This window comes from Lagopus muta, chromosome 1 (assembly GCF_023343835.1).
Source record: "Lagopus muta isolate bLagMut1 chromosome 1, bLagMut1 primary, whole genome shotgun sequence".
In the NCBI taxonomy this organism is placed as follows: Eukaryota; Metazoa; Chordata; class Aves; order Galliformes; family Phasianidae; genus Lagopus; species Lagopus muta.
This window is the reverse complement of record NC_064433.1, coordinates 170,634,150-170,660,405: the sequence shown is the minus strand read 5'-3', so window position 1 is coordinate 170,660,405 and position 26,256 is coordinate 170,634,150. Positions and strand designations below refer to the sequence as shown.

The following is a 26,256-nucleotide window of genomic DNA, read 5'->3' as shown; positions in this document are numbered from 1 at the left end:
TTATAGAAATTACAGGCAGAAAAACTGCATCCAGTTCAGGCTTTAAATGAATCTTCGCACTGATTTACAAATGTTAAATGGTTTGAGGTATTGATACTGTGCCCAGAATGAAAATAAGGTTGGATTCTTTCAGAGTAGCCACACATTCCATTCAGCAGATGTAAGTTCATTATTTTATTCATGGTCATCCAAAATCAGCATGACAGAGAGCTTCTTTACTGAAAGCTGACCAAAAGTGGTAGACAAGCTGTCTGGATTGAACAGCTGAATATACACGTGAATGTGATAATCAATAGCTGGCATTTTTTACCAACTCAAAATGAGTTGGTTACATTTCAAATTGACAGCCAACAGAGAGGAAAAACACTTTGCATCTCTACAAAACCTGGTGGCATGCTCTCTCAATATGGAGATATCACTTAAGGAAGAAAAAACCAAACAGTCTTTTGAAGCAATGTAATGTAGCTATACTGCATTGTAGTCACAGTAATAATTACAGGTTATACTCAAAAAAATCTCCAAACTATACATGCAAAAAGGGTAAAGTGGACTATTAATGCCTCCTGCTTTTGTCCTTCAGTTGAGGAAATGAAGGACTAATCCTAGATCCTCAAGCTTGATTAATCACAAATGCACTGCAAGCGTGAGACTAATTATCTATGAAGATTAGAGCCAGTGATTTGCTAAAGGTCACCAGGCCTGCGACCATTTCAGAACAGGAACTTGATTCAGGTGAATATGAATCCAAATCAAGAACCAAACACTGTTTCTGACTTCCACGTGGAGTTACTTAAGAACCCTGAGGAGACTGCTTTGAAGGGAACCTTGCTGCTTCTTTGCAGATATGCAAGCATCTTACTAATGGGCAAAAGAAGTTGTAGTTTTGCAAAGTATTTTGCAAAATACACTCTGCACTGACTATTCTGTATGCAGTGGTTAAGTGTCAGCTGGCTTGACTTTGACAAAAACAAGCTACGCTAACTAAGCGACAGGATGAGGGCAAATAGTTTTGAACTGGGAGAGGATAGATTTAGACTAGATATTAGGAAGAAATTCTTTACTTTGAGGTGGTGAGACACTGCAACAGCTTGCCTAGAGAGGCTGTGGATACCCCTCCTTGGAAGCATTCAAGGCCAGACTGGATGTGGCACTAAGCGACCTGGCCTAGAGGGAGGTGTCACTGACTATAGTGCAGGGTTGTAACTAGGTCATCTTAAGGATCCCTTCCAACCCAAACCACTCTATGATTCTAACTCATGCTTGCTGTAAGAATGAAAATGTTCCCATAGGCTCTCCCATCAGAATAGCTGCTGCAGTGTAAATGTTCTTTTTGGTAACTTGTTCATGCGGTCACTTTTGCTGACTTCAAGAATTACCAGATGTGCCCCAAAGGTGAATAGTGGCCAGCTCTTTTTCTTTTAACATACTTATTGTGATAAGCTATGTCAATGTATTTTGTGGAATGCTTTTTTGCTTGTCTGGTTTTGAATATAAAATAGGCTCAGTGCAATTCTCTGACAGAAGTTCTATCATTGCTAAGCTGATTAGAAATCCAGGAACAACACAGCTGAGCTTCATTATAAGCTATCAGTAACAATCACCGCTGGGAATTACTGTGTACTCCCAAAGAACAAAATCCATTTTAAATCAGAATGAGAGATGTGGAACAGTCAAGGAAGCTTGGAAGGTGACTGAGCAGCGTCATCAGTTAAACAGACTTTTAAAAGTACCAGTTTTTCAAAGCTTTATCTTCTAACATGGTATAAGACTAGGTCCTCAGGGATTCTGGACCTCATCAGAGGCAAAACTTGGCAGCAAAGAGAGAGAGTTGGCTTGGTTCTGATGGCTGGGTTCCTTGAAAGCCTGCAGTGGTATAACCACTGAACTTCTCTGAGCACTAAACTGCCATACTCTAAGAGGGCTCCAACAAAATGCCTCTGACATGCACTATTAAGCAGCACAAAAAACTACCGCATGTACAGAACCTCTGGCATGGATTGAAGCTTTGAAGGCTGCATTCAGCTGAGAAGGAACTTTCTGAAGTTGAAGGACATTTTGCTCTCTCCCCACTGCTGTCTGACACCATTATCACAATCCACACCATCTATGAGCTGCTGTATGAACACGTGACGTGACAAGGAACATGCCATCAGCTCTGTTACAGACCCAGTTCCGAGGGCCCCCATACTCAGAACAGCACAGGGTGATGTATGGTAGAACACAGAGGGGTGGCACTGGCAAATTAGCACAGTTCAATGTCAACCTTCAGCATCCTTACATTTGTTGAAGAACAGTGAGTTCAAAAACTATTGGTTCTTCCTCCTCCTCATCTTCATTTGAAAATAGACTCTAACTGCCTTGCTGTTATTCACTCCCCAAGTGATCACTGCTGCCTCTTAATAAGGAAATGTGGTCTTACGTAAGCAGCTACATTAACAGGCATTAATAGTACAGTAAAATTATTGAAATTTCCTCAGACTTCTTTTTTTTTTTTTTCTTTAGCTACTTCCTTCCTAATTTGGAATAATTATCTATATTTGCAAGAGGAACTACACCTTCCCTATAAATCCACTTTTTTTCTGTGTTGAACTAGCTAGCACACAGCAAGACGAGAGGTCGAAGAGTGTAACAACTCTCTCTCCCCAAAGACCACAAAAGAACCTCAAATTGTCCACTGACAGTGTCCTCAGATGACTGAGAATGCTCATTTTTAAGAATGTCTTGGAACATACACTTTTTTACATTTGAATCTAAAGCTGAATTGGATTGAACAGTACATCAAAGGGTCATCCCAAAACCCCTGCTCCAATGACAACATTATCCAGTATCCCATACTTAGGAACTTTTTTCTTCTCTGAGCCCTCCTCCCTAGATGCTTTTATATACATCTCCATAAAGTGAAAGCTACCACACTAGGATTTAGCAGTGATTGACGAGGAACACTTCCAGACAATACACGGTACAGGCAGAGAATGATGCTGGACTGTGGTCCCACCTCACTCTAAAGATGGTGCTAGTTTACACCCCTGCACTGCTTCATGACAAGCACTGCGTTATTACTTCTCTTCACTGTCCCTTGGCTACTAACTCACTTTAGTGATGAGATCAATCAACTTCAGCCCAGATTCCCAGCCAAAATTGTTCTAATTTCTGTAAATGTCAATACAAGACAGATATTTAACTGCTGCTTGGACCTAAACCATAGGTCCATCAAAAATTCTGTTGCCTAGATTTTAAATTAATTACTAACCCTATTACATGATGCCAGAATTCTTAATTTCTCATCCCCATCACCTCTTCTGGGGCTGAGGCTATCTGCACCTCCAAGAGAATTATAAGTCAATCTTGAGTCATAACAAGCCAAATGCTGCACACAATTAGCTGCCTATTTACAGTTTTAAAGACACATTAATCCTGCTAAGAGTTACAGTGACTTATAAGCAATTAGGTTTCCTGGGATGGGTTTCATTCTTCCTGATTGAGTAATAAATTGATACAGTCAGTTGGCACTTTTTCTCAGTGCAGGCTCAGTGTAGGCCATACACAAGTGTGTGCACTCTTGTGCAGGAAGATCTGGTGCTAGGAGCCAAATAGAAATCTGCAGCTTATAGTAAACACTTGTAGACCTAATTCCAGTATTTGAAAGTGGAAGTTTTCATATGTTCTGTTCTTTCTCATTAATGGCTCTTAAACTCAGGGCTCAACTACGCTTCAGACACTGCTAATATTTGCTGTAACTGATAATACTTGTTCAGTGATGCAGAACAGCCTTTTTTAGAAAAGCTCTCCTGGATGAGATGCAAATGGATGTGAGCCGGATCTCATGGCCAAGGAACTGCCTCAGTTTGAGCAGTTTTGCACACGTGTTCTTCAAGCCTCATCACACACAGGAGGCTTCACGTGGTCCCTCTGCTACACCACAGACATCAATATCTTTCACTGCATCATCTACGTGTACTAAGGCCGCCTCTTGTTCTTTTCCAACTGGTGTAGATGCAGAAACCCTATAAAATCCAAGCACATTTCACTTTTTAATTCCTTTTCTCCCACTCACTGAAAAAATAAAAAGCACCATTCAGTGGAGTAATGCAAGACTTCAGTCGATGGCACCAGCCATCCAGCCACCCATGGCACCAGCAGAACTTCAAAGGCAGTAGGAGAGGATGATGAGGCCCCTCTAGTCAAGGGATATTTGGTGAAACACTTCAGAGAGCAGTTTCCAACACCCAGCACAGTTAGAACTACTTTTATTGAGGGGGGGAGGAAAAAAAAGAAAGGAAAATAGGAAAACAAAAATCTCAAGAAAAGCAGATGTCAGTATGTTTGATACAGGTAATAAGAGTATGCTTACAGTAGTACTTCAGCCAGTAATGATGAGAGAACTTTCTCAATCAGAGATATTATTATGTTTATTAAAATTACATTATATTATTTTGTGGTACACCATAAACAGTTCCATGCAGCACCACTGCATATAACACAGTGCATTCATGTCTTACTTTGGATGTAGTTTTCTTTCGTTAGTTTTTCCAGTTCACCTTTTGAACTACATAAACATTGAATTCATACATTTCTGCAGTGAAAACTTCCATGTCTTAGCTGAAATACTGTATGAAAATTCACATCCTTTGTTTGCTTTCATCTAGCCACTTGCTAGTTTTGTTCAATTTCTCTTGCTCTTGTGTTGGGAGAGGAGCTAATAACTATTTCAATTGTTTTTTTCTCACCACTCATTTTCACAGACTTTTCTACCTTCTCAGGTATCTCTGTCAATCTATTCACTTTTCTATTTATTATTTAGCAGTTCCACAGTTTTGATCATCCTTATCACTTGTCTCTATCATTTCCAGTTTTGCTGTCTGGCCTGAGATAGAATAACCAGAACTGTACTGAACACTACCTAGAAGTACACTGTGCTTATCGTTTTCTGTTTAGTTTGGTCTTGCTTTCTTACAATTTTTAACATACTAGTTGCCTTTTGCACTGTGAATTCTGAGCTGGCATTCCCCAAGATCATTCTTTGGGACTTTGTTCCTGCAGTTGAGCTTAATTTTTAATGTTTGGATTGTTTTTTTCAGCTGCACTCCTTTTCTTTTATCTTCATTGAATTTTAACTGATCCCTCGTGAGAAAAGGTAAGGGATGACATTTCCAGCAAAGAAGATTCAGGTTAAAGCACTGACTCAGTTTCCAGTGGTAAGTAAATCATGGATGCAGACTGTTCAGATAAGGTTCAGATCTGCCTCTTAAGAGTTATTTTAGAACAAGTTAGGCTATCCATATTGATGTCTACTATATAGCAAATTACGATTTGGATCAGAGGATGAACTAGGTGACTATTAAGGGTTTTAAAAGCATTTCCATTAGTAACAAAAACAACAGTTTCAAAAGACTTCACTAAGCCTTTCAAGGTTCATAAACTATCATTGGTTTTCTTCCTTCTGATCATGCTGGACATTTGCAAGCTTAATGCATCTGGAGAGCAAATTACTCCAATGATGTAATGTTAAAAACAGAACAATTTAAAAATATAAAAAATAACAATGAAATATCCTAGGTCATCAGTTAACCACCAATCAGTTATGAACTGACCTTGACATACCAAGTGCAGAAGTAGTAAAGCTGCTAAAGAAGTGACAGATATCCTAGTAATTCAGAGGTCATGAAATGTAGAAAGACTTTCAACTGTTAGGCCTCATCCACAGAACAGAGCTGTTGAAGAGAAAATTGAAAAAATGAAAAGATTTGACAGTACATTCACATATTCACATGCAGTTCTACATTTAAACTCACTAAAGTTCTAATTTATCCCATCCCCACCAGGATCCTACAATACTCACTATTTTAGGCCGTCTTCAGAATGGAAGCATTTCTGCGTTAAGTACTGGAGAATCACAAGGAATTGTGTGAGGACAAATCTAACTTGCATAGCAAGACAAGAACTTCTTATTTCAGTGGCAGCACTCCAAATTTCACAAGAGTTAAGTTTGTCTTTCATCACTTACTGTGTTTTGAGAAGAATGAGAGAAGCTTGTTTACTTTTTTTTTGTTTGTCTTTGGGTATTTAATAAAAACTTCTTCAACTGTATATCTTTGGCTTTAAAAAGCTTCTTTAGCCTGTTAAACAGCTTTTAGCTTATTTATTTAATTTTATCAGATCTCTTCTTATGTTGATTCTTGGCAACGCCACTTGATTCTGGGACACTCGGTAGGTGCAGTATGACAAATGACAGAGACAGTACATGTGCCACAAAAACATTCTGGGTAAGTAAGTAGCAGATAGAACACAATCTGGCTAGTAGAACACAATAAATAAATAAATACATCTGAAAACCCTGTGGAAAAGCCCATTAGTTGCAAAGAAGTGCATTACAGCTACAGTGATATTCAGCTTGTATTCACAAAGGAGGAGATGCACATTTGATCATATCCCACCTCTGCCTCTCTGAATGCTTTAGAGAGAAAGATACCACAGGTAGGAGATTTTATCAGCCTAAGGAAACTCACTTGAATGACTATAGAGAACAATTCTGAGGTATAAGGGAAAAGGTAGAGAAGAAGAGAACTTGTCTTGCCACAACCAGGAACTCATAACCCCATATAATGAAGAAATGAGCCTTCCCCATAACACAGTGGAGGGGGGGCAGAAATGTCTGTGGAACATTTCCACTAAATTTGGCTCACTTGTTATATTTAAACATTAAAAAGATTTGCAAACTATTCTAGCTAGTATGAATGTTCTGTATGATTCTTCATATTAATAACCTGCGTACCATCAAAAGTAATATTAATGGTACCTGCAGTTGAGATGAAGTTGCTTTACAGAGTTTAAAATGAGAAGGGGTATTAGATTCTCTGATTGGATCTCGAGTGTCCCACAGACTATTTCACAGATGCATCACCTAGTTCCCTTGTGTCTGGCTAAACACATTTTCCAGCAGTTTAGTGAGGCCTGAATCCAAGAAATAGAAAGCTTGAGAATCCACCACTACTTTATTAGATTAATCCAGTGATTAATCAGCTTCACTTAAAAAATTGTGCCAAATGTTCCATCTGAATCTGTATGAGTAAAGTATCCAAAGTATCCTTTTTTTTTGCTTACGTTTTCTTTCTTCAATTCAAGTTCCTTACTATTATTCTCTCTTCACAAAGGTACTTATAATGACACAATGTCTCAAGTCTTACTTTTCAGAGAACACATTTTGTGGCTCATTCTACAGCTATCCCTGCGTGTCCCTCTAGGTCTCAAGCCCTTTTGTCTAGGTTTTTCATATATACATATCTATTTTAATAGAGAAGCTAGAATTGTTACTTGCATTTGAGTTTCACTGGTGTTCTACAGGAAAGTAACCTTGTCTCCTTAACTACAAGTATTAAAAGTGACATTTTTTTACCCGAGCATTGCTGTGAGTTTTTGGTGAGATAATTGCACACTGTACCTTTAAATCATTTTCAGAACCACATTGTTCTAGTAAATGTTCAGCACTTTGTGAGCTTGGCTTGAATTTCATGTTTTCAGCTTTGCATTTGGCTGTGATAATGACTATCTTGTTTGAGGGTGCTAGGGACACAGCCAAAGCCTCGCTACGATTTACCATACCATGCATCTGGAAAAGGTCTGTAAATTTCATCAGCTGTGAGTTTGTACTTACTTCCAGATCATTAATTCAAATGTTGAAAAACATAAGGATTAGTACAACCCCACCACAGACGGTCATGTTCAGCTATGGATTCCATGAGAACAATTCATCACTCACATCTGATTAAAGAATCAGTTTCCAGACTATTTTCTTTGCTATTCCTTTCTAATTCATATGCAATGCAGATCTCTACCAGAATGTTCTAGTATACTGCCAAATTTTTACCAAAACCTAAGTAAGTTTTGTATTTTTAATCAAATAAACATATACTATCCTGAAAATAAAATTTGAAATTCAGACTCGCTTCAAAAGCCTACTTCCTATTGATGACCTCCTCCTTATTCTGTTTGATATCCAATTCCTTAACAGCTATTACTCACATCCAGTATTCACTATTAAGATTTATCTATCTGTGACTTTTACCAGTCTATCCTGTAAATACTGCTTTGAGCCATCCTCCCTATCTTTGGAGTATCACCACAGCACTTAACAGCCTTCCTGTCTCATGGAATAGTTGGTGATGTTCCAAGATTTATTAAAACTAAATTTCAGCAGGCAAGTGGTCTATCTGGTCAACTCCTTAGGTCTCTGGGTACAAATTATATAGGTCTGTAAACCTGAGAAAATTTTTCTTCAGCAGATGTTTAATATCATCCTTAGTTGCTATTAAACTATAAAATACTTTTCATTTCCTCTTCTGTTAGAAGAAAAGCATCATACATTTTACAATCAGTTAACATAAATATTTATTAAATTGTTGTTTTCTTCCTTATTAACTTCATTATTTCTTCCTTATTAACTATCATCTCCATTTAGTAGTGAGCCCAAGCAGGATTTATTTTCTAGTATTCTTTATCTTCTTGTTTCATTCTATGTGATGGAAGCATTCTTTAGCAATTTTTCTACATTTCATGACTATACATTAATTGCTAGAGATAGCTCCTGCCATATTTTTCATTACATGATTTTAATGATAAATCCTATTCTGTCTTCATTATTGTGACAAGACTGGCTCTAAGCCAAAGCTGTCCCTTTCGATAGATTGGAACTACTGGAACTATACAATCCATTCTGCCCTTAAAACAACTGTTTTCATTCTTTTTTTTTTTTTAATTTATAATTTTATTTTATTTATTTGTTTTCTAAATCCTAAATCTAATACACATTCTGCGCATGTTTATGTGCAGTACATTTTTTAAATTACTCTTTAATGGAAAATATTTTTCCACAGTGACTGCAGTTAGTCTTGGATACTGGTCTACATGTAACCACAAATTTTCCAGCCAGTAATTATTTGTTCTTTAACACAATCTAGCATGAAACAGTCACCCTTTGTTTACTGTAGCATCTCTCATGTAAGAAAATTACTGCCTTATGTTTTCAGAAAGTTTAACAGTATTGGTGGCCTGAAACATTCATAGGTGTTCTATACTTTCAATCTAAAAGGATGATGCATTTGTTATAGCGTTGACTGCTGATCTGCCTGACAAGGACATGCTTGAAAGACCATTACTCTAAGTTACATGGGAATAAAGAAGCAGATAAGACTAATAATGCTAGTGATAGGTTAAAGAGCAGCTCTCATGGATTACATTAATGCACTTAGTAGTGCTGGCTGTCTTGCCTGTCAGCAAGCTACTGAGAAACTAAGGATATTATCTCTAAGTTCACATTTAATGCCAGTGGAAATAGGTCAAATACATCTGCAACTCATCATGTTACTGCTAGCATGTGACATACTAGCCTTTGAAACAACAGATCCAGGTCACGGGCTAACTAGAAAGACTAGACTCAATGAAAGAAATCACTAGCTTTCACAAATATCAGTGCAGTCAGTACCAGTGAATGATTTTCATGCTAATGCTCTTCTTCATTATTTTCTGCAAGTGAATGTCTTACAATCTCATCTGAATAAAAAGAAAAGCATTGCAACTTTCTTTGGAATGAAGGCTGGAGATGCAGAAGACACTGTCAACAAATAAATAGCTTGTAGGTCCAAATTCTGTCTGAAGTGCTATTTGCATAGATATGTGGAAATTGGCAGGGTTGACTTCGTTCTTACCAATTCCGTTATGGTTGCTCAGGCTTTAAATCACAGCTGAATTTGGCAGTTGGTAATCGCTCATAATAGATAATAAACAAATATATGTAAACATAGGCTCACATTATTAATTCTTTTAATAGTTTTAAAAACTAACCTATTAAAATAGATGAAAAGGCAAACTATTACGTCTATATTCTCTCCATCTAAACATTTTTTTAAAATACAGGCAGTTTCAGAGGAGCACAGTGTTTATTAGCCAAGGCAAAGCATTTGCAATTTTCATCACCCCTAACAAAGTCCATAATCTGCATCTGTGCACTCCTTACACTTCAGACCGTAAATCAGCCTTTTTCTCCAAGCACTGGCTTGAAGTTACCAACTCCCCTCCCTTCAGAGTAAAGAAGAGCAAAGGAACCTCTCAGTGGTCTGGCAGTGCCAAAGAAAAGTAGAGATGGCTAAATGTCCAGTTTTCAGACTTGTGTATGTTACTTAGTCAGCTCGGTCCTCAGTCAGCTTCTGGATGTTACTTGGAACAAAGCTGTCTTTACCAAAACCCTCATGTCAAGGATAATTTACAATAATTAAACAATACCATTATTTCATGCCATTGCACAACATCTGCATTATGAGAAGGCACATTTAGAAATAGAAACTCCGAATCGGATGGACATTATGGTATCAAAAACTGACAGGGCAGAAAAATCTAGATTGCACATTGCTTCCTTTTTCTCCAAACATAATCCCACGAATGATCAGGAGATTCTGACTGTGTGATAAAGACTATTACAAGACTGCTTGCAAGCAGTATAAAAAAAAGGGCGATCAATACCAACAATTCATTAAGCCTATAAGAAGCCATCAATTTAATAAAGAAATGAAGTTCATAATTACATATACAAAGTCCTTAGGAAATACTTGTCCTCAGTTCCTTAACTGAACAGCTACTGAAAATCCACAAGAGCCAGGATACCATTTCTCAAAAGGGAACATCTTCAAGGTGATCTTGTCTGACCAAGTGCTATCACTTGAAGTAACAAGGCAGCTTCCTCACCAAAGCTCCATGAATAACTGCCACTTCTCAGGAAAATTACGGATCTGCAGATGACCATCTTGTACATACAAAGCTGCATAATCTTCTCGAATTTTCCTGTACCAGCACAGGAATCCAGGAGTGTGATTCAGCACAGCCATTCAGTTTTCAGTGACCAAATTAACTTTTAGCTTTCTATATGCCAATAGCTGCTTCTAAAATAATAACCAGGATCTGGACAGAGACTCAATATCTAGTCAGCAGTAGAAATCATTGATCACAGCTGGGAGAAGTTCATCCAGTGAATCACAGCCTGTATCCCTCTGTCTGTAATGGCTAGGAATTATGCAGAAATAGATGTGTTTCAGCCAAATGCGTTGGCAGGCTACAAGGGAGTTTGCTAAAAGGTCCTGAAATAATACATGAAATTCTTTTGCCTGGAAATAGCTGTTTATGCTCAAGTGCAAAAAAGCTTGTCATATGCCTCCAGAAATACTTGCATCAGGTGTATGTAGCTGTAAATGCCAATGTGTTATAAAGACTATAAATACAAATGCTTGAGGTGCAGTTGCATGACAGGACCTCAGTGTTTGAAAGTGTTCCAAGCACCAGTCTCAAAGCATCTAGTATCTAACCAAGGAGCAGTCCTAGATGTCTCAAAGACAAGGTGGATTAAGGTAATTAGAATTAAGAGAGTAAAGCAATCAATCATGCAGTGCTCTGATCGCTCATTAGCAGCTCAATTTTGAGCTGTCCAAGAGCTGATCTTGGATTTTGAGCCAACTTGATCCAGCTGGAAGTCTGGGCCCTGATTTAAAAACAGGTAGACTCAAATGGACTTTCCAATAGTCTGTTAATTCTGGAGGTTTGTAGGCAAGCATTCAGATCCAAATTAGAAATGTTTTTGTCAGGATAAAAGTCAGAAAATAGCTGTATGCACAAAGAGAGCAAATTTGATAAGAAAATGTTATTCCTGTTCCTGAATATGTAAGTCATAGAATCCTAGAATGGCCTGGGTTGAAAAGGACCACAATGATCATCTAGTTTCAACCCCCTGTTATGTGCAGGGTCACCAACCACCAGACCAGGCTGCCCAGAGCCACATCCAGCCTGGCTTTGAATGCCTCCAGGGATGGGGCATCCACAACCTCCTGGGCGACCTGTTCAGAAGAAATAATTTCTTAGGCACAGATTACTTATGTTCTGAAGCCATGCTTCAGTTCTGTAGAGTGCTAATTCTTTCTTTCTCCCCTGCAAAAAATGAAATCTTTTAGTTTGAATTTTATCATTTTAAAGTCCCTATCTATGAATTTCTTTTGTACATGTATTTCACAAGCATTTCAAAGAGAATGGGAGTAAGTTCTTGTGCAACATGAAACTGTTAGAAAGTCAAGAGTGTGGCTGTTTTTCTTATCATTGTCTGCAAATCAGAAGAGTGGGCTAGCAAAGCATGTATATCAGGAACATACAAACCTTATGAACTGATTGTTATTAGCATGTAATTTTATAAATCAGGGCATTTTGTCTTTCCTGTATCCAGAACACTCTACACTTTTGTCATTCTCTGTCTTCAAAAGCGGGTACTTTCTCCTACACTGCAGTAAAACAAACAAACAAGCAAACAAAAAACCAAAAAACAAGAATTGTTATGCTCTTGCTTTTTGAGAATAGTGACTTAAACAGAGTAAATCCAAGCAAAAAAAAAATTCAAGTTCTTATTGAAAAACAAAGCAGCAGAACTTCTGTGACTGTGTAGAAGAATTTGCAAAGTTGCTATTTCACAGCTTCAACAAAGTGACAAAAAGCTGTATAAAAATAACTCTTGTTCAAGTGAAGAACTTTCTGTGAATGGGTTAGAACCATCCATGAAGGGGACTCTGAAGTGTGAAATAAATCTTTCAGAAAGCAAGAACTTGTATGTGAGAAATGTGTGGCATTAAGCCAAAATTAGAAATTATAAATTTTGCTGCAAAGATAACTTTGCCAGAAGAAATGCATCTTCCAACTATGCAGAATATCATGTAAAATCTTATTAAGAGAACTATTCAGGAAATATTCCATGGCTTGATTAAAGTGTGAAAAGATTCCTCAGAACAAAACTTGAGCGAGTAACTCTAAGGTGAGAATGACTCCAAGATGTGACTCTTTTAGATCATAAAACTATTTCAGTATGAATGTAAAAAACAATGTTATTAACATTACCAAACATTATAGAAAGAAAAGATGCTGAAATTCAGATACAGATATGTGTTTCTTACACTTGTCAGTTGCAGATGTTAGCAATGGACAGTGCAGCTGATCAGATGTATCTTCTGCCAGTAGAGGATTGCTTCCCTTATCTAGAGCTTTGCTTCCCTCTAGTTTTAACTTTCTTAATAAGTGAGGCTCTCCCTGTTTGTAGTGGAAGATAATGTTTCACGCTGTAAAAATTGAGCATATTGTATTTATTTGTTCTTATTTTTGTTCAAGTATCCCATTATTTTTGTTTACTGCTTCATTAAGCAGAGTGACTATGCATACATTTACTACTGTAATTTTCTTCTCAGTTATCGACTCTTTCTTGGCTACACAGAGATTTTCCTGCATGTCATTAAACGATTTAGATTGAGAGGGAGGTGTTCAAGAGCCATTCAGATGTTGTACTGAGGGCCATGGTTTGGTGGGGAAGTATTGGTAGCTGGATGATTGGACTGAATGATCTCGGAGGTCTTTTCCAACCTTGGTGATTCTGTGATTCTATGATTCTAAATAGAATTAGCAGATACTGACTTCTACCAAAATAATACCTGCTTTAAATCCCATGGATATGAAAACATTCAGGGATGCTGATTCTGAAGGGCAGGAAAGTATGCAGAATGAAACTGATTTGCTTGTGTGCTAAAAGCAATAATCTCCCATCCATTCACAGCAAGCGGAACTCATCTAGACTAATAAAATGGCCTCTAAATCAGGTCGGCCTCAGCAACTGAAAACATTATCAGCGAAATACTGCTCTGCAATTTAGAAATGTTGCAGTAATTAAAGCTGTTGAGCTCATAGGGTCTAATAGATTCCTGTAAGAGATTCAAGGCATACCCTAAATCATGGGTGTTCAAGCTTTTGGCTTGCCTGGGCCTCATTGAGCATAGAGGAATTGCCTTGGGCTGCATATAAAATACATAACATAGTTGATGTATAGAAACAACAAAACTTATTTGTTAATAAACATTTTTTATTACAGCAGTAAAAAAGAAAGCAACAACAACATAAAACCAGTGGGAAATTTTTTGTGAATCTAATGTACGAGTGCCTGGTTTGATGGAAATGGTTGCAATTCTTAGCAAGTTCTCAAGGTGGTTATCAGAGATTTTTTTGGATGAAATTCTGCTCTTCATCTACTTCAACCTTGAAAATATTTGTTCACAAATGTATGTACTGCCAAAAATGATGTCACGGATAAGGTATGATTGTGAAGAGGATGAGAGCCAATGCTCAAAACACATAAAACTATTTGCTATACCTTGAGTTAGCACTGCACTGTGCCCTTGCCAGCAGATTGAGACAAGCGATCTTTCCCCTCTGCTCAGCACTGGTGAGGCCACACCTGGAGTGCTGTGTCCAGTTCTAGGTTCCCATGTATAAGAGAGACTTGGACACGCTGGAGAGAGCCCAGTGGACAGCTACCACAATCAGGTCCTGGAGAGCCTCTCCTGTGAAGAAAGGCTGAGAGAGCTGGGACTGTTCACCTGGAGAAGGCCCAGGAGGATCTCATCAGTGTCCATAAATGGCCAAATGGAGGGTGCCAAGAGGATGGAGCCAGGCTCTGTTAGTGATGCCCAGTAGCAAGACCAGAGGCCATGGGTACAAAATGGAGAACAGGATGGTCTCTCTGAATACCAGGAGCACTTCTGTGCTGTGATGGAGCTCTGGCACAGGCTGCCCAAAGGCTGTGGGAGCTCCTTCTTGGGGACCTTCCAAAGCCAACTGGACGTGGCTCTGGGCTCTGGATGTCCCTGCTGGAGCAGGGGTCTAGCCACATATTCTCCAGAAGTCCCTGACAATGCCAACTGTCTTGTGATTCTGTGATAGATAAGCTGGTTAATTTACATTTAATTAAAAGTAAATAAATGAAAGGGGAGACTTGATTTCAGCAGACTTATTTATCTGCTGTCATGAGAGAAAGGTAAAGACAGAAAATGAGAAGGGTGTGGGGAAAGAAATCCATTTCTGATGGCCATTTTATATCAGCCATACACGCATTACAACCACTATATAATTCAAACCAAATTTCTGTTCACATAGTTGGGGTTATTTATTTATTTCAATCATTTGTGAAGATAAATTAATGTATAATTCAGAAAGACGGATATGCTTCTGGCTTTCTACTATTGTTGGGAAACAAACACTTGAATAGTGTCAAAAGCAATATTTACAGCATTTGATAAAATTGAAATTAAACTTTTGTAGACTTAATTGAAAACCAAGTTTTAACAAACTGACAATCGAAGCAACATTTATTTTGCTACTGATAGAAAGATTTAGAAGTCATCGCTGCCTCAGAATTAGTATCAGTGAACATACTGATCGCTCTGCACCTTGCCTTCCTTTGAGGGAATATCTGTTTTGAAGTTGCTGAGGCTTTTGTGTCTTTCCATGACTGTACCACTGTGCAGTATAACTGGAATCCAAGAGCAGGTGGGAGGAATAAATGGGGGGATTGCTAAGCACTAAGAGGTACAATAAAGAAAGAAAATCTCTGCTACCTATATTCTTGCATTTTGATGATCAAATGAAGTGCTTCTAAAGAGATGTGCTTTAAAAATAATTACTTCTCAGATTTCTCCACCAGTCCTCGTTCCCCTGTATGTTTCAAGTACCTTTCAAAGCTGTTTTAAAAATCCAAGTGCTCCCCTTGACTTGACCTTTTCATTTTATAACCGAGCAATAAGGTTACAAGATAATTTGCATTTAGATTATATTTTATTTGTAGGGCCATCACACCACTGGATGCATGAATTTCATAGTCCCTCTTCTCACTGAAGTTCTTAATGTAGCCTGTGCTCTTCAAGATAAAGGCAAATGCACTTCAGTGCAAAATATGCAGCAATTGAGTGAACAGTATTCATACCACCACTCACATGAAAATGGAGACATGACTTCCCAAATTTGAAAGTTTTACTGCAGCTAAACTCCTTAGTACTATTTTGGCCTGTAAACGGGACAGCTCAGACTCTCCAGTCACTGAAAACTTGGTATGTTGACACCTTGTATTTTTTAAATAGTTGGTTAATTGCTGCAATAAATCTTACTTCTTGCCAGTCCGATTGTCATTGGTTTCAGGCAGCACTGGCTACCTCAAAAACTAGATTTGTTGATTATTCTCCTAAATTTTATGTTTTTTTTTTTAATTTATTTTAATTTTTTTTAATACATGTAGTTTCCTGAGACAATTAAAGATTGTGTATTTAGAACTGGCAGAGGGAGCTACAACATTAAAATGAACTATTACACAGATGAAACAGAGACAGCAAAAATTTGGCATCTCCTCTTAACCGTACGTGTGAAGGCAAAACATGATGCAGCTGCTCCTGGTTGGCCAGCAGTGATGTATAAAACAGTTACAAAATTTGTAAAACATGACCTTCCTTCCTCAAGAGCTAAAGAATACTTTGCTTCATTTGTTTTCCATCACAATGTTTCTCTTACTCAGAAAACCAGGCAGGGAAAAAAAGGACAAAAAAAAACAAAAAACAACCCACACCACTGCAGTTTTTTAAGAAGGGCTTAATTTGTTAGTGGTTCCAAATTTATTTTCTGTTTATGTTTCTATGCCCTCAAGCAAGCAAAGGGCAAGGTCCTGTAGTAATGAGAATTGGTTAATACCTTATATAGCAGTTCAATAACACGCTTCCTACATATCAAATCAATTTGCTAATTAATTAACCCCCTCGGTATTTTTGTAAGGCACTGTTAGTTTTCTGATTTATTTTTTCCCTCAGATGAGGAAAATGAGAACTTGGGAATGGAAACGTGCTTCTAGAAACACTCTCCAATGAGATCCCCAGGTGTTACTGGAGTGTCTGAGGCAGAATCCAACTCATTCAAAAAGACAGGGCTTTTCTAGAAGAGCATTTGCATGGAAACCTTTGCACTGGAAATGGTTTTCTCCTTTAGCCTGTTTAAATCTACTGGTCTTACTGGCCTGAGCCAAAATCTAGCTGTCTCAGTGGGGTTTGAAAAAAGCAGTGGCACGTTTTTCTTGAATATCATCGGTATCAGCCTCCGACTTCTCATTTGCATTTTAATTATTGTGTGGATGTGTGAAGTGAGTGTGGGTGGAGAAAAATGCTTTTATTTTGGATTCATTATTACTTTTGAATTTATTTTAATTCATGTCAGGGATACTTAGAATTTTAAGTAGGCATTCTTTCAAGCTGTATTCAAACTCAAAAGAATAAACAAAAATGACTTCAATTGAGCTACAATGCAAAAAAAAGAAACAAACAAACCCTCAAAATATTTACTGATACCCTCTATTCTGAGCTCACCATCTAAAGAGATAAAAGGCAGAATGTTAAAGCTGTATGTTATAGTTACATGCTTAACTACTAGTGCAGATATAAGGCTGAGAGTCACAAAGAAGGTGTTGTGAGGAGTGGCTGTGGCAGAAACGAAAGGCACTGTGAAGCAGGTGTGGGGGAAGTGTCTCCATTGACAAAAAGAAATAGTCACCAATATTAGTTTAAACAGTAGAGCAAGGAGTCATCTTGCTAATTGTAAAGATGATTGGCAGGTCAAAGGAGATGAGGAGAGAGTACTCAGTTCATTGTAATTTGTCTGAGTCATTAGCTGTTTTGACAGATGAGGGAGAGGTGTCTTAGGCATGGTCAAGGTTGAAAGTGAATGGCTACAACTGTAAATGGCATAATCATTTGTCTTAATGACAGCTGTGGCAATTACCAAAGAACAAATGGGTTCATGGGATCAGCATGGTTTCTTTAATATGAGATGAAGTTCTGTGTATAATGAGTAAGGCTAGAACTCATGGAGAGAAAAGAAAAGAAAAGAAAAAAGAAGGGGGAGTAAATAGCAGATGATCAGTGAGATGAAAGTCAGCGGGACTTGTCTGGAAAGTTAGGAAAATTCAGCACCTGTAGCACAGAAAGATGGCAGAGAAGGAAAATGAAAGGTTGACAAAATAATTACTTTTTTTTTTTTTTTTTTGGATAGGTTTAATTCAATTTCACTCCAGGAAAAAAAGAAAAAAAGAAGACAGGACTGAGGAGTTAAAAGGTGGCTGAAATAAATGATACAGGGTTTATTTACATTCCATAAGTAATGTAAATTCCATAGAATAGGCTTAAGTTGGAAAAGACCTTAAAAATCATTGAGCTCCAACCCCCTGCCATGGGCAGTGCCACCCAGCAGCTCAGAGTGCCCAGGGCCCCATCCAACCTGGCTTTGAATGCCTCCAGGGATGGGGCACCCATAGCTTCTCTGGGCAGTTGTGCCTCCTGGCCCTCTGAGTAAAGAATTTCTTACTAACATCTAAATTAATTTCTCCCTCTTTTAGTTTAAAGCCGTTCCTCTTTGTCCTGTCACTATCAGATCATGTAAGAGTCAGTACCCTGACTGCCTGGAAGCTCCAAGAACTGCAGGGCTGCAATGAGGTCTCCCAGGCACCTTCTCCAAGCTAAACAAATCCAATTCTCAGCCCTTCTTCACAGGAGAGGTGCTCCAGCTGTCCAATCATACTAAAGTAGTTTACTTAGAAAATATTTGTAAAGGTACAAATTGGGTGAACATGGTCTCAGCTGCTCAGATGAGTCTTGTAATAGCTAAAAGCGTCCACAAGTAATGCTGAAGTGAGCTAAAGTGATAATCCATGCCCAAACCAATGACAGAAAGGATAAGAAAGCTGGCAGTTGCAAGTAGTAGAATGGTGGCCATTCTACCCTGTTTTCATGATGCCCTGTCATCTGAAATCTGGGAAGAAGACTCTCTAACTCCAATGTGGTGTTAGAAAACAGCATTCCTCTATTCCTCATGATATGTACCAGGTGACCTGACAAGCAAGCATGCCTTTCCAGAGTTCAGGTTTTATATTTAAACCGTTAAGACGTACAGATGCAGTACACTGGCATACATATTCATTCTTTTTCGTGGTCTCATAGATACATGCTAATGTTCCTTTGGGCATGCTCAGTGATATCTAGGGTGATCAAGTGCCCACCTACTTCTTCCTCCTTTTCACCATCAGCTTCATCACTGAAGCCTTTGACCCACTTCCATCCACTTTTCCCCAGTTTGGAAGATTCCCATTGCTTATTAGGCCATGGTGAGCTACTTTTTAAACACTGTATGCGGAACTGAAGTGTCCTTGCACGTTTTAAGGAAAAAGATAGAAATACACTATTGTGACTCCAGTGCTTCTCATGAGGCAAAATCATTGAGGCAGAAGATAAAAGTATTCTATTATGTCCCTTGTGCAAAATTATTGAGGAAAAACAAGACTGTTCATCCCCTAAAGGTGAAATGGAAAGTTTTAGACTATCACTTATGGATTCGTTTTGCTAATGTACTGGTTCTTAAACTAACATACTAATCCCTATTGCCAAACAAAGCAACCTATATAAGCCCCATCTGGAGTATCTGGCATCCAGGTCTGGGGCCCAAAACACAGAAAAGATGTGAAGCTGTTGGAGAGGGTCCAGAGGAGAGCCGCAAAGATGATCAGAGGGCTGGAGCACCTCCCCTAAGAAGACAGGCTGAGGGAGCTGGGCTTGTTCAGCCTGGAGAAGGCTGTGAGGACACCACACTGCAGCCTCCCAGTAGGGATTGTAAAAAGGAGGGGAATCAATCTTTCACTTGGGTGATAGGACACAGGGGAATGGTTTTAAGCTCAAGGAGGGAAGGTTTAGATTGGACGTCGAGGAGAAGTTTTTCACAGAGAGAGTGGTGAGGTGCTGGAACGGGTTGCCCAAAGAGGTTGTGGATGCCCCATCCCTGGAGGTGTTCAAGGCCAAGTTGGATGGGGCCCTGGACAGCCTGGCGTAGTATTAAATTTGGAAGTTGTTGGCCCTGCCTGTGGCAGGGGGGTTGGAGCTTCACAATCATTGGGGTCCCTTCCAACCCAAGCCACTCCATGATTCTGTGATTCATAAGGAGGCAAAGTGGCAACACAGCAACATCTTTCAGTACCCCTCTCCCGCTGGCAGTGGCCAGCAAGCAGGGCTACAAGCAGTCAAGGGACGGTGCACATGCAGATCCTCATCAGGACACCCATTTCCACACGCATGCTAGCGAGGCCTGCAACAAGACAAGGAACTGATAAGCCCAGAGCACACCAACTGCTGCGATAGCGCTGAGAGGCGGTTCTTCACCCGAGAGCAGCAAGATAATACTCCAGGACGCTACCCAGAAGCTCAGCCAGCAAGGAGCCTTTCCACTGGCGAACAAGATGGCGCCAGGCAGGCGGCCCCGGCGTGCATGCGCGGAAAGCGCGGGGCGGCGGCGCCTGCGCGCTAGGGCAGCTGCGGGCTGAGGCGCCGTCGGGCGCGGCGGGCTCGCTGACCGGCGTCCTGCGGGCCAGCCCCGCCGCCGCTCCCCCGTCCTCCGCCTCCTCGTCCGCCTCCTCCTCCTCCTCGCCGCCGCAGCTGGCGCTGCTCGTGATGCAGCCGTGCGGCGGCGAGGAGGAGGCGGCGGCGGCGGGAGGCGGAGTGCTGCCGGGCGCCGATGCGCCGCTGCCGCCGTCCGCCGCGGGCGGCCTGATGCTGTTCTACGAGCTGGGCCCCGGCGACGGCGAGGCCGAAGCTGGGGAGGAGGAAACGGCGGCGGCAGCGGCGGGCGGCGAGAGCACGGCCAGCCCCGAGGAGCTGGAGGAGGAGGAGCAGGCGGCGGCCTCCAGCGGCGAGGCGGCGGCGGCGGGCGGCGGCTGCAAGAGCTGCACCTACCAGGGCTGCAGCGAGACCACCACGCAGGTGGCGAAGCAGCGCAAGCCGTGGATGTGCAAGCGGCACCGCAACAAGATGTACAAGGACAAGTACAAGCGCAAGAAGAGCGACCAGGCCTTGGGCGGCGGCGGGGCCGCGGCGGCCAACGCGGGGGGCGGCCCCAGGGCTGAGGTGAGGCGGGGGGCCGCTGGGCTGCGGGGTGGAAAAGCGGCACAGCCAGCGCTGCCTGCTTTGTGCCTCGTCCGCAGCATTTGTTTTGTAGCGGGAACTCGTGTGCTTCTGTCTGCTTCCCCTTTGCCGTTCTGTGAAGCGTCTCCAGCTCCCAAGTTGCTACTCAGCCTGCGAGGCAGGAGGTTCCAGGGAGGCATCTTTGCAGCCTTAAGGAGACCTAATGAGCGGGAGGGGAAATTAAGTTTTTACGTGGGTACTTAGCGATAAGACACGGGGAGACAACTTTAAGCTAAAGAGTGGGAGAGTTAAGTTAGATATCAGCCCTTCACTGATAGGGTGGTAAAGTGCTGGCACAGCTGCCCAGACAGGCTGTGGGTGCCCCATCCCTGGAGGTGATCACTGCTGGGTTGGGTTGCACATTGGGCAGCCTGATCTAGTGCTCAATTTATTAGCTGGCAACCCTGCCTGCAGCACAGGGGTTGGAACGTGATGATCTTTGAGTTCGCTTCCAACCCAAGCCATTCTGTGATTCTACTTCTTTCTCAGTTGAGAGGAAAAAACAACTGTTGCATGCAGTAACCAGGATGCAGGTGAATTCTGGTTTTTCATACTGGTACAACTTTATTACTCCTTTCCTAATGATTCGGCATGATCAGGCCACAAAGTGGCAATACAAATGCTTCCCGTAACTCAGGAGGCAATGTGGGAGAAGTATACAATTTGAGCTTAACCCACATGTAACAGTGGGTTAAGGTTTTTTTGGTCTGTGGTATACAGTAGTGATTGCTGTAGGTTGGGAAACAGAGGGCTTGTTTCTCCCAAGTTGTTTGGAATGTAACAATTTCAAGGCCTGAACCTGTAGAAGATAGCAGGATAGCAGAACTTCTTATAAGGACATGTGGTGACGAGACAAGGGGAAATGGCTTTAAATTGGGAGAGGGTAGATTTAGACTAGATATTAGGAAGAAATTCTTTACTGTGAGGATGTTAAGACAGTGGAACAGGTTGCCCAGTGAGGCTGTGGATGCCCCCTCCCTGGAAGCATTCAAGGCCAGGCTGGGTGGGGCTTTGAGCAATCTGGTCTAGGGGGAGGTGTCCATGCTATGGGGTTGGAACTAGATGATCTTAAAGGTCCCTTCCAACTCAAACCATTCTATGATTTTGTGTTAGTGCTAAACTTGGTGCACTGTTTTGTTGCACTGGTAGTATATTTTTTTGGCCTTAACAAGCACCTCTGGAGTCAGATTCTTAATAGAGGTTTTAATTCTCACCTTTGCGGATAGGATTGAAGTGAAAGACAGTTGGGTTAGATGATTGTTTTGTTCTGAACTTAAACTTTTCAGGTAGAAAGGAAGTATTGACAGAGATTTGTAAGGATGAGAAGGGTGTTGGGCAGGAGGAGAGAAGTAATAGAAAGCCAAAAAAGATGTCCTAAGTTGTGAATGTGATCTGCTTAAGGTTAACATGACTGAAATTTTCCAAAGCATGAATATTTTCTCTGTAGAACGTCATAGAATGTCTTCATAGAATGTAGCTCTAATTTGTAAGTGGTGGCTGTACAAGGAACAGGATAAAAATGCAAATGAAGAGTATGTAAATTTTATTGTTTCTTGCATGTGGCTTTGACAGGTCCGTGCTAGTATACTGAAGTATGTTTTGTTTTGCTATTAAAAAAACTGTCACTTCCACCTAACTGCAAATGCTAAACGTAATTCACTTATTCACAACACTTCAGTTGTTTGTGTAACTTCACTTACAAGAAACACAGTCAAATTCAGGACATGAACTAACCATAGTAACTTAGGATCATAGAATCCCCAAGGTTGGAAGGTAGATCTTCAAGATCATCCAGTCCAGCTGCCTGCCTATCAACAGTATTCCCTCTAAACCATGTCCCTCAGTACAACATGAAATGTTTTTAAGTACCTAACTTGGTTTGTTTTGAAGTTTAGAAGACTAACTCATCTGTATTGCTGGAGCATTCTCTGTGGCTGATGGAACAGTGAAGATAATGTGGAAAGGAAAAGAGATCAGGTGTTGAATAAATACAGTTGCGTTCTGTTGCTGTTTTCCTCTGCAGATCAATAAGATGAGCAGATTCTTTACTCTTAAGATTCTTCAGCAGTAAAAAGTAAATGTATGATACCAGACTCACTTCTCTATTTTGTTTTGTCTTTAATGCTCAGGATTGTGTTGAAGGTTCAGTTTCTGCCTCAAAACAGAGAACAGGCTCCATTGGAGATCGCCCAGCAAGACCGACTCTTTTAGAACAAGTACTGAATAAAAAGAGACTGGTAAGTTGTGTTGTCTTAGAGGAACTCAGATACACAAAGGTGGTGTAGCACTGTTTTGCTGTCACCCTTTGTGAAGGATAAAGTCAGTTCAGTGATGCATGTGCATATTTTCAGATTTGAAATATGTTGCAGTTCAGGTGTCTGACTGTGCTGCTGTATGGAATGCAAAGGTTACTGAATTTATTGATTGTTGCTTTGGTAACTGAAGTTGAGGTTTTTTTTGTTGTACTAAGTAGGTTTTAATTGGTTAACCCACCTTTTCTGTAAAGTTTCAGATAAACTTGAAGAGTCCCTACACTGTTGTGCAAACTCTGCTGTTGTGAGTTTGGTAGGCTTAGTGTATCACTCTCAAAATTGCATACTGTTTGTTGGTAGAACAAACTGAGCATACTGTATTGCTGTATTACACATAGACTGCACGCATGGCATAGGTTATGTTTTGAAACACTTGTGTTGCTTCTGTAAGTCTTCTTAAAGAATTGCCCCTAATGAAGGGGAATAACTCAGTACTTAACTATTGTTTGGGCTTTGTTATTGCAATTCTTCCTACTTCATTGGTTTTCTTACACTCTCCTTCCACCAGAAGCTAGTAGAACTGTCTGCCTGCTCCCTGTTAGCAGTGCAAAGCAGTTTTAGAATACCTGCAGCCCTTGTTCAGAAACTTTAAAGAAACATCAGAGAAATCTTAAGTATACAGACTAATTTTCTCCATCGGTAGCGGGTGTTTTGTGTCACGCACTACTGGTGTTTTGCATCAGAGGCTGCAGCAGTAAGGATAGTAGAATGGGGAAGAATTCATTGAAATGCTGTAAAACAGAACTACCCTGTGCAGTGAAGTAACTTGAAAAAACTAACATAAGCTATGCAGAAGCAGGCTGCACATCTGTTAGGTGAGACAGTTGTTGTTAGTAATCTTACCTATTCGGTGCACTTGGAGGTTTAAGTTGTCTGAAGAATTGTTGTTTTCAGCTGTAGCCTCTGCAGAATTGCTTTGTAATAGCACAAAGTTCTCTGCCCTTGCCTGTAAACCGCTGGTCCCTTTAACTGTAAATCTGAGTTGCAGGGTTGCAGTACCTGATGCAGTGAGATGTCCATCATGTTCAATGAACAGCCAGCCTAGGGGATTAATTCGACTGAAAAATAACCTTTTTCCTGCTTTATATTTTGGATCACTTCCAAACTTGATTTGCCATTTGGCCTTACAGACACTTGTGTTGCCGCCTTGCAGGAATGAGAATGAACAATGTTCATTGGTTGGAAGGCAGGCTGTATCTGTTTGGAAAGGGTTGAGCAGTGCTCTTTGCAAGTATCCATCTGCAGCTTTAGGCTTGTTCCTCTCTTTCCACTTGTTTCTGCAAATTTCTGTTCGTTCACTGTAAGCTGGCTTAAAGGGAGTTGATTCTTAAAATCTCATGTCCAGTGATAATCAGCATCACGATTAGCAGTGGAATTTCTTCAGTTGTATTTATTTAACCAGCTCCTATTTGCCTTTCCCATTCTAGGTTAGAGGGTAAGATGCAAACAGTTTTAGATACTCTCATCTTCTGACTTTTTTGTGTTTTGTAATTCATCACAAAGGTTGATATTTCAATTCTCTGATTCCTTTAAAGTCAAGTCTGCTTTCTTGCCTTGCAGTCCCTGCTCAGAAGTCCAGAAGTAGTGCAGTTTCTACAGAAACAACAGCAGCTGTTAAGTCAGCAGGCTTTGGAACAACGGCAGCAGCAGTTTCAAGGAGCACCTGGGTAATGAGAACAGATCATCACCTGCAGATGAGTCTGGTACTGAAGGAGAAACAGGATGTATATTTTCTTCAAATATAAAAAATGTAAATGTTTAAAGGAAAAGTAAAGCTGCTGTCATGTATTTTACTTGGTTCTTGTTTGCACTTTGACGTTTTGAGCTGCTTGGGTGTCTGCAAACTTGTGAGCAAATTTGGAGGAGTATTTTTTGATTCTTTTTAAAACTTGGTTTGATTTTTCTTTTTAATGGAAACTTGTTTGTATCAGTAATGTTCAGCTGTACACCCTTTTCCTACCAAAGTCTTCCACTAAATTAACATTTTTCTATATGAAGATTTACTGTTAAACAAGTCACTCTTTGATGACAATCATTGAAGGAAGTCAGTTACTTTCTATGGAAGTTGTGAAATAAAGTCCAATTTGAGCCAGTCCTGTGGCATGACTTAACAGCAATTCCTCAGGGATATGAGAAGCTTATATCCAGTATAATCTTGCACTAAAGGCTAAAGACAACATGCCATCAAGAAGTCAACCAGTGGCTCAGAAAAGCGTAAATCAGGTGATCCTCCTGCTTTGTATTCATTATATGCAAGTTGAGTAGGTTTGAAATCTTCACTGTCTGTGCAAAGCATGTAAAGGAATGTGTGTTCAAAATCTCCAAATAAGAGAAATAGAAAAGTGCTTTGGAGAAGAGTCAGAGATGCAGTGTATGCAGTGGAGAGTTGGACCTTGTTTTGTGAAGTTATTTTGGAGGACCAACTTGTAACACATCCTCATTTGTGAGCAAGTTAAAGCTTTTAACTCAAATGCTTAAGGTTTTTAACAGCAAATGCCTCCAGAATGTCAGATGGGATTGTGCATTTGTTGTCCTTTCTCTTCCAAAAAAGTATAGTTAAAATTATGGTAGTAAGACAACCGATAGCTAATCAGCTCAAGTGCTGGACTTCTCAGGTTTTCAGCCAATCTTGCAGTTGATTTGGTTAAGAATCCAAACACCTTATTTAAGTAGTGAATCCCAAGTTTTGTATTAACCCTTATTTCCTAGTTGAAGCTATCTGAGTGGTGGAGGTGCTTATTGAAGTACATCTTTGATACTGCAGCAGTTTGATCCGCTGAATGATACCTGTTCAGGAGTGTTTGTCAGTCTTATGGGTTTTTATAAGCTGTGCTTTTTGTATGTATAAAAACTGTTCAGTAGGGATTTTTGTATTCAGCATTGTGTAAGTCGTTCTCTACAAAAAGAGATCCAAAAATTTTGTACCAGCAGTTCTGGACCAATAAGTGTTTGAGTAAATCTGTGTGTTTTATTTTATTTCTTCTGTTTGTTGTTGTTTGGTTACATTTGTATGTTGCTTTGTGTTTATTTTCTGTATTAAAATGGCTAGCTCTGGCTAGGTGATGTGAAAA

At 40.1% G+C, this 26,256-nt stretch overlaps 1 protein-coding gene across 1 annotated transcript; it reads left to right on the top strand.

Annotated features, from left to right (window-relative positions):
* Window positions 1-20,181: 20,181 nt before the first annotated feature.
* On the top strand, window positions 20,182-26,161 carry LOC125694886 (regulatory factor X associated protein). Its single transcript, XM_048948716.1, is given in 4 exon segments — window positions 20,182-20,215; window positions 20,218-20,816; window positions 23,003-23,110; window positions 24,746-26,161. Coding segments are annotated over 4 exon segments (852 nt in total). The 3' UTR covers window positions 24,857-26,161.
* Window positions 26,162-26,256: the final 95 nt, after the last annotated feature.